Source organism: Taurulus bubalis (assembly GCF_910589615.1).
Source record: "Taurulus bubalis genome assembly, chromosome: 19".
Taxonomy (NCBI): Eukaryota; Metazoa; Chordata; class Actinopteri; order Perciformes; family Cottidae; genus Taurulus; species Taurulus bubalis.
In genome coordinates, this window is record NC_136607.1 from 2219801 (window position 1) to 2232464 (window position 12664).

At 43.2% G+C, this 12664-nt stretch overlaps 1 protein-coding gene across 1 annotated transcript in view; it reads left to right on the forward strand.

The window, feature by feature from the left end:
- Nucleotides 1-12664, forward strand: part of ror2 (receptor tyrosine kinase-like orphan receptor 2) — a gene marked incomplete at its 3' end in the record, with an annotated part of 49335 nt that overhangs the window by 15739 nt on the left and 20932 nt on the right. Inside the window, exon 2 of the mRNA XM_079235516.1 lies at nt 8512-8583. Within this exon, the coding sequence (XP_079091642.1) occupies nt 8512-8583 (72 nt within the window). The remainder of the gene's footprint in view (nt 1-8511; nt 8584-12664) is intronic.

Genomic DNA, 12664 nt, shown 5'->3' on the forward strand with positions numbered 1-12664 from the left:
ACATCATGGTTGTTAGGTTATTGTACAATTGAGAGTTGTTAACAAAATTATATTTGAAAAATGAGGGAAATCTGTATTCTTATATACACTCTTCATTTAGCCCTGGTTGGGTCGCCCTGCAGCAGCTGATCACCTGGTTGACTCATCAGCTGAAAGAGAAGCGCTGAGACTGAACCAAAGAGGAAAGTTCTGACTGAACCCAAAGTAAAAAGCTGGAAGAGACTAAACCTGAACTGTACAGTGTGCCGATCCTTTCTCTTTGCACTCTTAAAATAGTGACTAGTGGAGCTCTAAAATGGTTGGGCTGGGGACTCGTCTGACTATTTAACAAGGTCACAGAAGGTCAGCACTGCTAACGCTACGTTGCTAACACGCTGATGCAATGCAGCTAAAGCACCGACCGCTTCCAACCTGATTAGAGGTACTCAACCAAAAAAAAAAAAACGATTTTAGAGAGAGAACAGCATTGATAGTGTCACTGGTGTTACTGGTGTCTGTAGACTAAACAAAAGCTGAGTTCTGCAGAATCTGGGTTCAGTCTTTTAGGCAAATTCATATATATGCATTTAAAGTCAAGATAATATGCTAAATGCCCTTTTATGTCACCTATTTAACTATGTATGCAAAGAAATTACAAAAACAATCAACTTCTTAATATTTTTACATCGAAATCATCTATTTTTTCAATTTTAACCAGTAATATTTTGAAATCCATCCATCAATCAACCATCCCTGGTTCAATCCTACCTGTCAATCACAGTAGCCCCGCCCTAAAGCTCCTCAGCGCTTCATCCCACGCTTCATCATGAAGGGCTCAGAAGTCTTTTCCTAAACCTCACTCAGAGGTGTAAACTGACACGGCGCCCCTGACCCGCCATAGAGGGAAGCTGGAAGGAGATCTAGAGCCTCATAGTTTCAAACTACCGACACGCTTCAGTATTAGACGCTAAATGAAAGGGTGAAAGGGCTCTCTATCTGTCTATCTGTCAGCTTGTTTTGATGTTTTTCTGCCTTCTTGTGGTCAGGAAATTATTAAAGCTTTCTATTTTTCATTGAGTCAGTTTAGAATATCTCTCCCAAACATGCCTAATAGCAGATAATGTCTCTGAGACTCATGAACAGTCAGTGTGTTAAAGTTAAGGAGTATCCGAGAGATGACTTCATCCTCAAAGTAGGAGATAATTTATGACGCATATCTTTTATCTGACCCGTTTTATGTTGGAGCCACAAAGCCAGTGAGTGCATGGTATGCAGCTTCAGGGCAGTCTGGGTTGTTTTCACCGGAGGTCACCATCAGATACTCTGACCCCTACTTCTTTATGAGGGTCATAATTTCCGGGCCCCGTCCGTCTCTTCTTTCACATTGAAGAGGAGCTGTGAGCTGGACAGGACGGGTCAGCTCATCTGTGGAATCGCTTTTCATTCAGACTGCACCACTCACACCAGTTAGCGCCATCTTGGGCCAAAATGTTTGGAATTTTATATTGTAGAACCAAACTGAATGTGAAACAAAACATGTATGAAAAGAAGTACTTGGAGGAGAACCCAGGGGTACCGATAGCGTTATTATAAAAGTTCAAAACAGTGGTGTGTTTCTTCCTTTCTAAGACAGCACTTATCTGTGTAACCGAGGAGGCCCTGAATAACTCCCATGGCAGAAAACTGAGAGGCTGACAAGGGTGAGAGAGACAGAGGAGGCACACAGCGTCTCTGAATTGGATATCTAGAAGAGAGAGGTTGACCAGGACTTGACTTGTTTAGACTGGGGAGATAATGTGCACCCCTCCCCAGCCACACTGAGACCAGAGCAATGCATACGGAGCCTGAACGGCATCAGGTCAAGTGCCAGATCAGCAGATAGAATGCAGTTGATTGTGCCGATACTTTTAGATCAGGAAGCAAAGTGAGGGCAATTGAAAGTGAATGAAGACAGTCTTTCACGCAACACGAGTGAGCGCTGTAGAGGCTGCTTCGTGGAGAACCGTGTCCTCTGTATCACTAAACATCAACGTCACAAAGCCGGAGCACTTTGATGTGTCTCGAGGTGAAAACGCATCCTTTCTCTGACTGTTGGCCTCTGTTCACACAAATGGTTTGTTTCCACTGTCGTATTTAACAAGATGTGTCCAACCAGTAACTCTGTGAGGACGTATTACAATGTTACTCCCTGTGTTTCCACTGTTTCTACCGACTGCAGCGGGACTATGTCGTGTCATATCCACTGCATGCACCTACCTTCATCCCGGCACGGTTTGGCTGCGTTGTATTCCCACTGCTGTCAATGTTCTGGTAAAGCTTTTGGTTTGTATTGACTGCTGCTCCTTCTGAACGGCCTCCTCATCAAATACCAACGGGTTGAAGAAGCGTTCTCCACTCTCTCTTCTCTTCTCTTTTAAAGTTTTGGTGGTCCTGGATTCTCCTTACACATGCAGTCGTAAAATGTTGATGACTTTCGTTGCATTGGTTCTGACCTCGTGATACGATGTCACACATCTGCTTGACCAACCACTAATGTCAGCACTTAGTACACGTTGTCACCATATCAGAAAATATGTATATACATTTATGTTTTGTGATACTGTATCAATTCTCAAAAACACAATTGTTTTTTCATTTAAAGTTTACATGCAAAGATTGACGGCACACAGTGTCAAAAAGTAGTGCCATACAGTTGGAAGTTAAAGGAAAATACAAATCCCACTTTTTACCCAAGACTTTTCTTCATACAGTTTTCCTGAACTAAGATTTACAGAATGTTACTTATAGTATCGCAATATACTGAATTGTAACTCCTGTACCATCGATGGACGTAACCTGTACAAAGTAGCATCGCAGCTTCTTCAGTTAAATGCATAAAACATGTTGTACCCAGACTTATGTTGGCCCACTCCTACTATAATCCGTGCTACCGGTGATCGCCTGCACACGGCTTTCCCACATGGAGACGTCGGAGACAGGAGCTAGCAGCTAGAAGCTAACATTGCTAACAGCGCGAACATCGCTAACAACGACAACGGTGCTGACAGTTTAAACCTGGTGGGGAAATCTCAGGGTGGACGCTACACCTCCACAACAACGCGGGTCGTGGAGGAGCACCATCGTCAGCAGCAGACTCACAGCTACCATTCACATGACCGGTATCGGATGAAGGACTCCGTATGTCCGTATCACCAGATTCTTGCCAATACACGGCCCTCGTGTCGCCTCGTTAACATGACAACCAGCTGTCTACCAGAGATAACTGCACCATGAATATGTATTAGCACTGTTAACCAGGAGGGACGACAGCGTACAAGTTCCTCAACAACTCAGTTGCTCAGCAGGATGTGCTTCATTGACCACATTGAACCCATCATGGCCGCTCGCAGCTTTATAACACGTCATTAACCATTAATCACGTTCTGGAGGAGAAGGAAAGCACTGGTTGGCTTTTCACTCAATGTTTTCCTCCTTTGACACTCGTGTCAGGATTTGCTTCCACGCATTGAGGTTTAAACTCAGCCAGCAGCATCACGTCTGCCTCGAAAGTAACCCTTCCTTTAGGAGATGTTTGTAAAAGTCCAGCCGGCTCTCCGTGAGCGGTTGAATCAACACTCGCAGAAAACTCAAGGAAAAGGTTGGAAGTGGGGGCAGAAAATGTAGAGTGGTGGAGGATGGGGAGTAACAGAGACAAAGGTTAGAGGACTGAGAGGACACACACACACACACACACACACACACACACACACACACACACACACACACACAGACACGCAGTTTGAACAGGAGAGGGAAGGAAAGTGTTGAGGTGTGCCAGAGGGCCCTCTGTCAAAACCCCAGTAGATGGAGTCGTGGCCGGGCCTCTCGGCTCTCAAAGGGCCCTTTCATGGTGGAGGCAGCAGGCTGGAGGAATGCAGCGGCCAGCGGTCGTATTCAGCCTCAGATGGAAAAGCATCCCATTGCCCCCAATCCCTTATTTTCCAAGGCTGTGGATACATGCACTCCATCACAGCCTCTGTCTGGATGTGACGCCTGTAACCAGGCTTTAAGGAGCTCAGCTCAGTTCTTGTGTGTCTTACTGTCAACAGAGTGACAAAACAGCGTTTACTTTACGACAAAAGACTGTACTTTACTGCTTTGTGGGGTGCTGGGTATATATGTGGTCGCAGCGACGTAGCAAGATGGAAGGCTAGTTCATGCAACCCTCAGCAAAGTGTTTGAGGAAACAAACGTCATAGTGATCCTTATTTTAATTGAGTGTGGCAGCAGGAGAAAGTTAGGTGTAATCATCATTTTAACCCTTAGAGGCGTAGCTTTATTATTATACGTCTTTAGCGACCCAGAGGCTGTATTACGCCTCGTTTAAATCATTCAATTAAGCTCTCAACTCCCTGGTATTCCTCAAACGATTGGTCCATAACAATGTTCTGAAATGATGAGTATTGTTTTAGATAGTTATATTATTTTGGATGCAAGTGATAGCGGGCTGTGTTTCCCTGTCTGGCCTCATGGTGGGGCTGTTGTCTCAATGTTACTGTGAATAGAAACAGACTTTGTTGAAAAGGGTTGTTTACGTGAGTTCAGGTCACATGACCATGATTGTGCGGCACCTGGACAATACAGAGCAGCATTTCCTTTTGTTAACAACGGCCCTGGACATGAAGTACTGGAGGCTACCGATGATGAGGAATTAGTTTCTGTGCCTTTTATGAATCAGATCATTTTAAAGCAGAACTGGGGCACAAGAACGTTGAGGCTAGCTTAGAGAACTCTGAGCGGGACAGCGGTCAACATCTTGTCCCAGGAGAAGTTAGGGCCGATGGGGGAACCTCACATAATTACGTCGCTGCCTCGACATCGCTGCTGCGAACGTGGCTTTTCTGGCCAAATGTCCAGCATGAGAAGCCAGAAGATCCCACAAGCCCTTGGCCATCAGCGGCTGTGGCTGCAGGACAGAGAAAGTCCAAAGGCTGATGGATGCTGTAAGAGTCTCGAGTCCAGAAACAGAACCGCTAGGCTGAGGGCTCCACAACCCTGGCTTAGATGTTAAATCTGTCATCCCGTGTTTGACTGCGAAAGTAACGGGATTAGTGGTTACTGTGTTGACTAATCTGTGTTTTAGACGTTTGAAGTTACAAAGGCCTACATGTAGGATAATACTGTTGAACCATGACATACAACAGGATGTATTTCAACACATGTGCTTTCTATTGTTAGTGATATGTTTTGAGTATAATGTATGATATTATGATATTAATGATATGATTTTAAGTGTCACTTAAGACATTAGTTTTGTCCATTTAAAGTCAAGATAATATGCTAAATGCCCTTTTAGATCACATTCCTGTTTTTATTGCTCACCTATTTAACTATATATGCAAAGAAATTACAAAAAACAATCAACTTCTTCATATTTTTACATACAAATCATCTATTTTTTCAATTTAAACCAGTAATATTTTGAAATCCATCCATCAATCAACTATCCCTGGTGTCGACCTGTCAATCACAGTAAGCCCCGCCCTAAAGCGTCCCCTGCTTTATGGTCTGTTTGACTCTAAATGACCATCATTTATTAAATGAATATCATGCTGTATTGAAACTAGAGATTGAGACAAAAACTCATGTTTATAATGTTTACTGAGGGAATAAATGAAGAGAGAAGTAGAGTCATGTATATAGACTTCTATACAACCAGAGGAGTCAGGAGAGAGAATGCAGCTTTAACACATGAAGCATATACTTCTATACAACCAGAGGAGTCACCCCCTGGTGGTCAGGAGAGAGCATGCAGCTTTAACACATGAAGCATATACTTCTATACAACCAGAGGAGTCACCCCCTGGTGGACAGTAAAGAGAATGCAGCTTTAACACATGAAGCATATACTTCTATACAACCAGAGGAGTCGACCCTGCTGGTCAGTAGAGAGAATGCAGCTTTAACACATGAAGCATGTACTTCTATACAACCAGAGGAGTCGCCCCCTGCTGGTCAGTAGAGAGAATGCAGCTTTAACACATGAAGCATTGACTTACATCGTCAGATTTCCGTCTGGTCATGATGAACTGGGAGCCGTTGCTCAGTCCCTGGAGAAGTGTTGTCAGGATGCTATCAGAAGTGTTGGTGGATGGCAATGATTTTTTATTAAACCTAAATCTAGCTTCAACCCCACTTATTTAAACCTCACTCTTTTCAAATCTCGTTGGATTCATTCATAATTTGTAACGAACGAGAGTAATAAGTACCAACGGTGACTTCATATGAGGAGCCTGCTCCCCACAATGTTCTGCCTATTGCTAATAACAAAAGTCTGAGGAGTAACTTTAGCTCTGGGGAGAGGCTCTTTAGTCTCGGAGCTTAACGGATCTGAGTATTTTATGAACCTGGAACCGGATCCAAAACAAAAACAGGATTCAAGCCGGTCTCTGGTGATCCCCCTGCTTTATGGAAATGACAGTAAATCACCTAATCAATTAAACAGCCGGTGTATTGAGAACATTTAGCTCTTCTGACATGCTCATACAGGAAAAGATCACTCCTTGTTGTTTCCATTAAGTTTTTATATCTGGAACAGATGTGAGCACTGGGCCGAGTGGGAGAAGATCAAACAAAGACGAGTGTTGTGTTTTGATGCTCGCATACTTCATGCTGGCAGTGTGATCAGAACTAGTCGGATGTTTAGAAGACATTGGTGAGGATGTTTAAAAGTTAGAGCTGCTTAATATCTCAGAGGACGTTGCTCAACACTTCCTGGGTGAATATGACTCCAGCATTTGCATCTGATGCACAGATCCGTCCCTCTCTGTGTGGATGGCTGGATTAAATGCCGATCTTTAGCGGGGAAGTGTGGCTCCTGAAAGGAATGCTGTATGGTTTTGTTCACTGCAAGTCCTCAGCACCACCAATTTCCTTCAACCGGCCACATCTGTCAAGCACATGGTCTGCATCACAGGGAAGGCAGGAGCCGATGCCAAGCCGAGCCGAGCCGTACGTTGTGTCTGCTCACTGCGCCTGATCGTGATTAGCTCCCTGGGAGAGCCAGGCACAATCAAACAGAGCAGCCAGAGTATCCATTACACGCATTACGCATGAAAAACTATAGATATGTATTGTGTATATCAGAACAAAAAGCCAGTTGGCCTCACAGCCGAACTGAGAGAAGTTTGGCCTAAAGGTCTCAGTACACTTCCAATAAACTAAGTTTATCTGGTCATTTAACCTTTAAAAAAAAACTTTAAAAAGACTATAGATTTAGTTTAGTTTAGGAAAGGAAAGTTCTCCATGAAGCACCTTGACGTCTCAAAGCATAATAATACAACATCTAAAATGTTCCCTACCTAATATGTTGACAATAGAAGACGATATCTTGACTTATAGTACAATAAAATGGGATTTAATCGTATACATTTTCTACATTTACCTTAATATCCCCTTATTTAAAGAATACTTTAATGCGTGGAGCAATATCACTACAATATCACTACAAATACTACATAGAGGCAGTCCGAGATCTCACGCTGTCAATGAAAGTAAAGTTATAATGTGTATCCGCCCCGTGCCACAGTTTAACGGTCGGATGTCGCTGTGTTGGGACGTTTAAATAATCAATAAAGTCAACAATGCTGAGCCATGTGCGTAACATATGCACACCACCTCTCTTTGTCTGGAGACACATCAATCAGTCGTGCTGCTGCTGTGACTCGGCTGGGTATTTAACCCACTGAATGAAAGGAAAGGAGCATAACTTCTACACATAATTGTGGGTAACTGACACATCAAACAGAATCACTAGCCAGACTCATCTATTGATAACTCACATTAAAACTATACTTTCATGAAGGAGTGACACAGTAGCTTGATGTTGTGCTTTGCCTTTGAGGCGCTGTACTTCGGATGGGTCACTTTAGAGGTGGACTTTAGCTCTGGAGGGCCCAACTGAGCCCCTGATGCAATGCAGCCCCGAGTTGGGGGATGGGGAGTCAGGCACCGCTCACTTAGTGGTTAGGAGGATCTATTGGGAGAGATGGAATGAAACATTATTCATTTTGAAGTATGTTTACTTTACCGATAACTTAGAATCGTTGTTTTTTCGTTAGCTTAAAATGATCCGTCTATGTCTCCATAAGGAGCGGGTCTCTTCCTGGAGTCCATACACCGTAGACCGCCAGTGTTTTAACGTCAGCCTCCCTAGTTCTCCTCCACGCTTGGCACTCGGTTGAATCCGTAACCTCTGCGAGCCGCCGGTCGCCCCAGCTGACAGATCGGTCTGAGCGTTACTGATCACACTGCTTCTACCAAGAGGATGAACTCTTATTTCATGGCTCCATGACATGTTCAAGCACCACCCTCAGAACAAACTGCAGATGCTGCCAAGCCTCTAGAAATGATTCCATGTGTAGATCCTCTCGTCCAACACTTTTGTATTTTTAGAATAAACTTTGCTGCCTCGAGGGACCACCTCCATGGTCGACTTGTTTCATTTGGGCTTTAGTTTTAACTCTTGTATCCTCTTTTTGGCTTTTTCTGCAGCTGATCCAGGTCTGTCAGTGGATACAGATGGTCTGGCTGAAGCGCAGAGTGGAGCTGCACCCACAGCTGACGGTAAGATCAATATTTCTCATTTTGTTTACTTAGTGGTTAGAGCTCAATCGTGTATATGTTGTATGTCATTTGTGTAATCCATGCAAAACCCCCCTGAAACATCTTCAGGCCATATTTATGACACTTCATCACCACAGGAATGCAATTGAAAATGCATCATGGTCATGGAGATGTTCTGATTAGCTCTGCATCGCCCCCTTGAGGGCTGATGAGTGGCTGTAGGCCCATGAGGGTCGTTTGGAGCGACGATGGGTCAAGTAGGAGGGAATGACTGGAGGGTGACTGGAGGTCAGTGACGTGGAGGAAGCCAGGGAGTGAGACGAAGGGTCTCGATGACCTTCGGCCTCGTCATCCATTGAATGAAATATCGTGTTCACCAAGGTCGACATTTGTGCCGATTGGACCAGACGTCGCCATTTGCGTCGGCCCATATTTGGATCCTTAACAATTCCCAGAAATAACTTCCCACATCTTAATAGTGTGAACAGTTGTGTGGCATTATTTAAATCTTTGTATTTTCTGGTAATTAAATGAAGGTTGGTGTCAATATTCTGTGTATATGGTGGCAAGGGCCACTTGATGTTCACTGTTGTTTAACAGTTTTAACCAGCTGCATTATGGCGTTTTTTATAATTGTAAATAATGTGTTTGTGTATATGTCCTGTCAGTTAAAATCAATAATTGGTACTCTCCTAGATGCTCTGTTCTTCCACTGTGGTGAACATCGAGTTCAGTCACAGTTTCTCTGATGAGCTCTAGCCAATCAGAAGCAGAGCAGGGTGGGTCATAGGATTCCTAATTCAGTGCCCTGGACAGGTCTCCAGGCATCACAGAGACAGACAAGCATTCATGTTCACGTTCACACCGGGCTCAGAGTCAGCAAGTAACCGGATCAACCTCAACAAGCAAACTCTGCATGTAAAACTCCTCCAGAAGGGCCCGGACCCCGGGTTCAGACCCCGGACCCCGGGTTCAGACCCCAGACCCCGGAAACCCAGGTTCAGACGCCGGACCCCGGGTTCAGACCCCAGACCCTCTCGCTGTGCAGTGCTAACCGCAGAACCACCGTGACATGTTTCAGTTTTATTTTCGAACTAACATCCCTCAGTTGAACTTTTCTCCAAGTCTGTGTCAGTGAATTCATGGCAACACTCAGACCCATCAGCTGCAATAAAGAGTTTATTAATGATTTGAAACAGGTATGTTAATGTTTAGGCCCTCTGGGGTTTAAGCCCCGCCTCCCCGCTCAGCTGCGCCCTGCAGCTTGGTGGGTGTTCATGCAGCCTCCCGGCCTGAGAGCATCAATCATGTTGTAATTTAAGGGGACGCTTCAATGCTGCTGCAGCAGGGTCTGCTTAATACCAGGGTAGAGAAATGGAACGGCACAATGTGAGGCCTGTTTGCTCCGACTGTCAGCTCTCCAGGGACTGAAGTGAGCGCGGAGCAGTAATAGTTTTCATTTTGGAAACGTGTTTAGAACAGAGAGGCCGTCTTCACAGAGCTCTGTGTACTTATGCCTGCTTGTTGTAATCATGGATTTAGATTTACTTTAAATGCACAATTCTGTGCATTTGTTTAACCCTGTTCTAATACCTGATGGAGACATGTTCTAATACCTGATGGAGACATGTTCTATTACCTGATGGAGGCTTGTTCTAATACCTGATGGAGACATGTTCTAATACCTGATGGAGACTTGTTCTAATACCTGATGGAGACATGTTCTAATACCTGATGGAGACATGTTCTAATACCTGATGGAGACATGTTTTATTACCTGATGGAGACATGTTCTAATACCTGATGGAGACATGTTTTATTACCTGATGGAGGCTTGTTCTAATACCTGATGGAGACATGTTCTAATACCTGATGGAGACTTGTTCTAATACCTGATGGAGACATGTTCTAATACCTGATGGAGACATGTTCTAATACCTGATGGAGACATGTTTTATTACCTGATGGAGACATGTTCTAATACCTGATGGAGACATGTTTTATTACCTGATGGAGACATGTTCTAATACCTGATGGAGACATGTTCTATTACCTGATGGAGACATGTTCTAATACCTGATGGAGACACGTTCTATTACCTGATGGATACATGTTCTAATACCTGATGGAGACATGTTCTAATACCTGATGGAGACATGTTCTAATACCTGATGGAGACATGTTCTAATACCTGATGGAGACATGTTCTAATACCTGATGGAGACTTGTTCTAATACCTGATGGAGACATGTTCTAATACCTGATGGAGACATGTTCTAATACCTGATGGAGACATGTTCTAATACCTGATGGAGACATGTTCTATTACCTGATGGAGGCTTGTTCTAATACCTGATGGAGACATGTTCTAATACCTGATGGAGACTTGTTCTAATACCTGATGGAGACATGTTCTAATACCTGATGGAGACATGTTCTAATACCTGATGGAGACATGTTTTATTACCTGATGGAGACATGTTCTAATACCTGATGGAGACATGTTTTATTACCTGATGGAGACATGTTCTAATACCTGATGGAGACATGTTCTATTACCTGATGGAGACATGTTCTAATACCTGATGGAGACACGTTCTATTACCTGATGGATACATGTTCTAATACCTGATGGAGACATGTTCTAATACCTGATGGAGACATGTTCTAATACCTGATGGAGACATGTTCTAATACCTGATGGAGACTTGTTCTAATACCTGATGGAGACATGTTCTAATACCTGATGGAGACTTGTTCTAATACCTGATGGAGACATGTTCTAATACCTGATGGAGACATGTTCTAATACCTGATGGAGACATGTTTTATTACCTGATGGAGACATGTTCTAATACCTGATGGAGACATGTTTTATTACCTGATGGAGACATGTTCTAATACCTGATGGAGACATGTTCTATTACCTGATGGAGACATGTTCTAATACCTGATGGAGACACGTTCTATTACCTGATGGATACATGTTCTAATACCTGATGGAGACATGTTCTAATACCTGATGGAGACATGTTCTAATACCTGATGGAGACATGTTCTAATACCTGATGGAGACATGTTCTATTACCTGATGGAGACATGTTCTAATACCTGATGGAGACATGTTCTATTACCTGATGGAGACTTGTTCTATTACCTGATGGAGACATGTTCTATTATCTGATGGAGACATGTTCTAATACCTGATGGAGACATGTTCTAATACCTGATGGAGACATGTTCTAATACCTGATGGAGACTTGTTCTAATACCTGATGGAGACATGTTCTAATACCTGATGGAGACATGTTCTAATACCTGATGGAGACATGTTTTATTACCTGATGGAGACATGTTCTAATACCTGATGGAGACATGTTTTATTACCTGATGGAGACATGTTCTAATACCTGATGGAGACATGTTCTATTACCTGATGGAGACATGTTCTATTACCTGATGGAGGCTTGTTCTAATACCTGATGGAGACATGTTCTAATACCTGATGGAGACTTGTTCTAATACCTGATGGAGACATGTTCTAATACCTGATGGAGACATGTTCTAATACCTGATGGAGACATGTTTTATTACCTGATGGAGACATGTTCTAATACCTGATGGAGACATGTTTTATTACCTGATGGAGACATGTTCTAATACCTGATGGAGACATGTTCTATTACCTGATGGAGACATGTTCTAATACCTGATGGAGACACGTTCTATTACCTGATGGATACATGTTCTAATACCTGATGGAGACATGTTCTAATACCTGATGGAGACATGTTCTAATACCTGATGGAGACATGTTCTAATACCTGATGGAGACTTGTTCTAATACCTGATGGAGACATGTTCTAATACCTGATGGAGACTTGTTCTAATACCTGATGGAGACATGTTCTAATACCTGATGGAGACATGTTCTAATACCTGATGGAGACATGTTTTATTACCTGATGGAGACATGTTCTAATACCTGATGGAGACATGTTTTATTACCTGATGGAGACATGTTCTAATACCTGATGGAGACATGTTCTATTACCTGATGGAGACATGTTCTAATACCTGA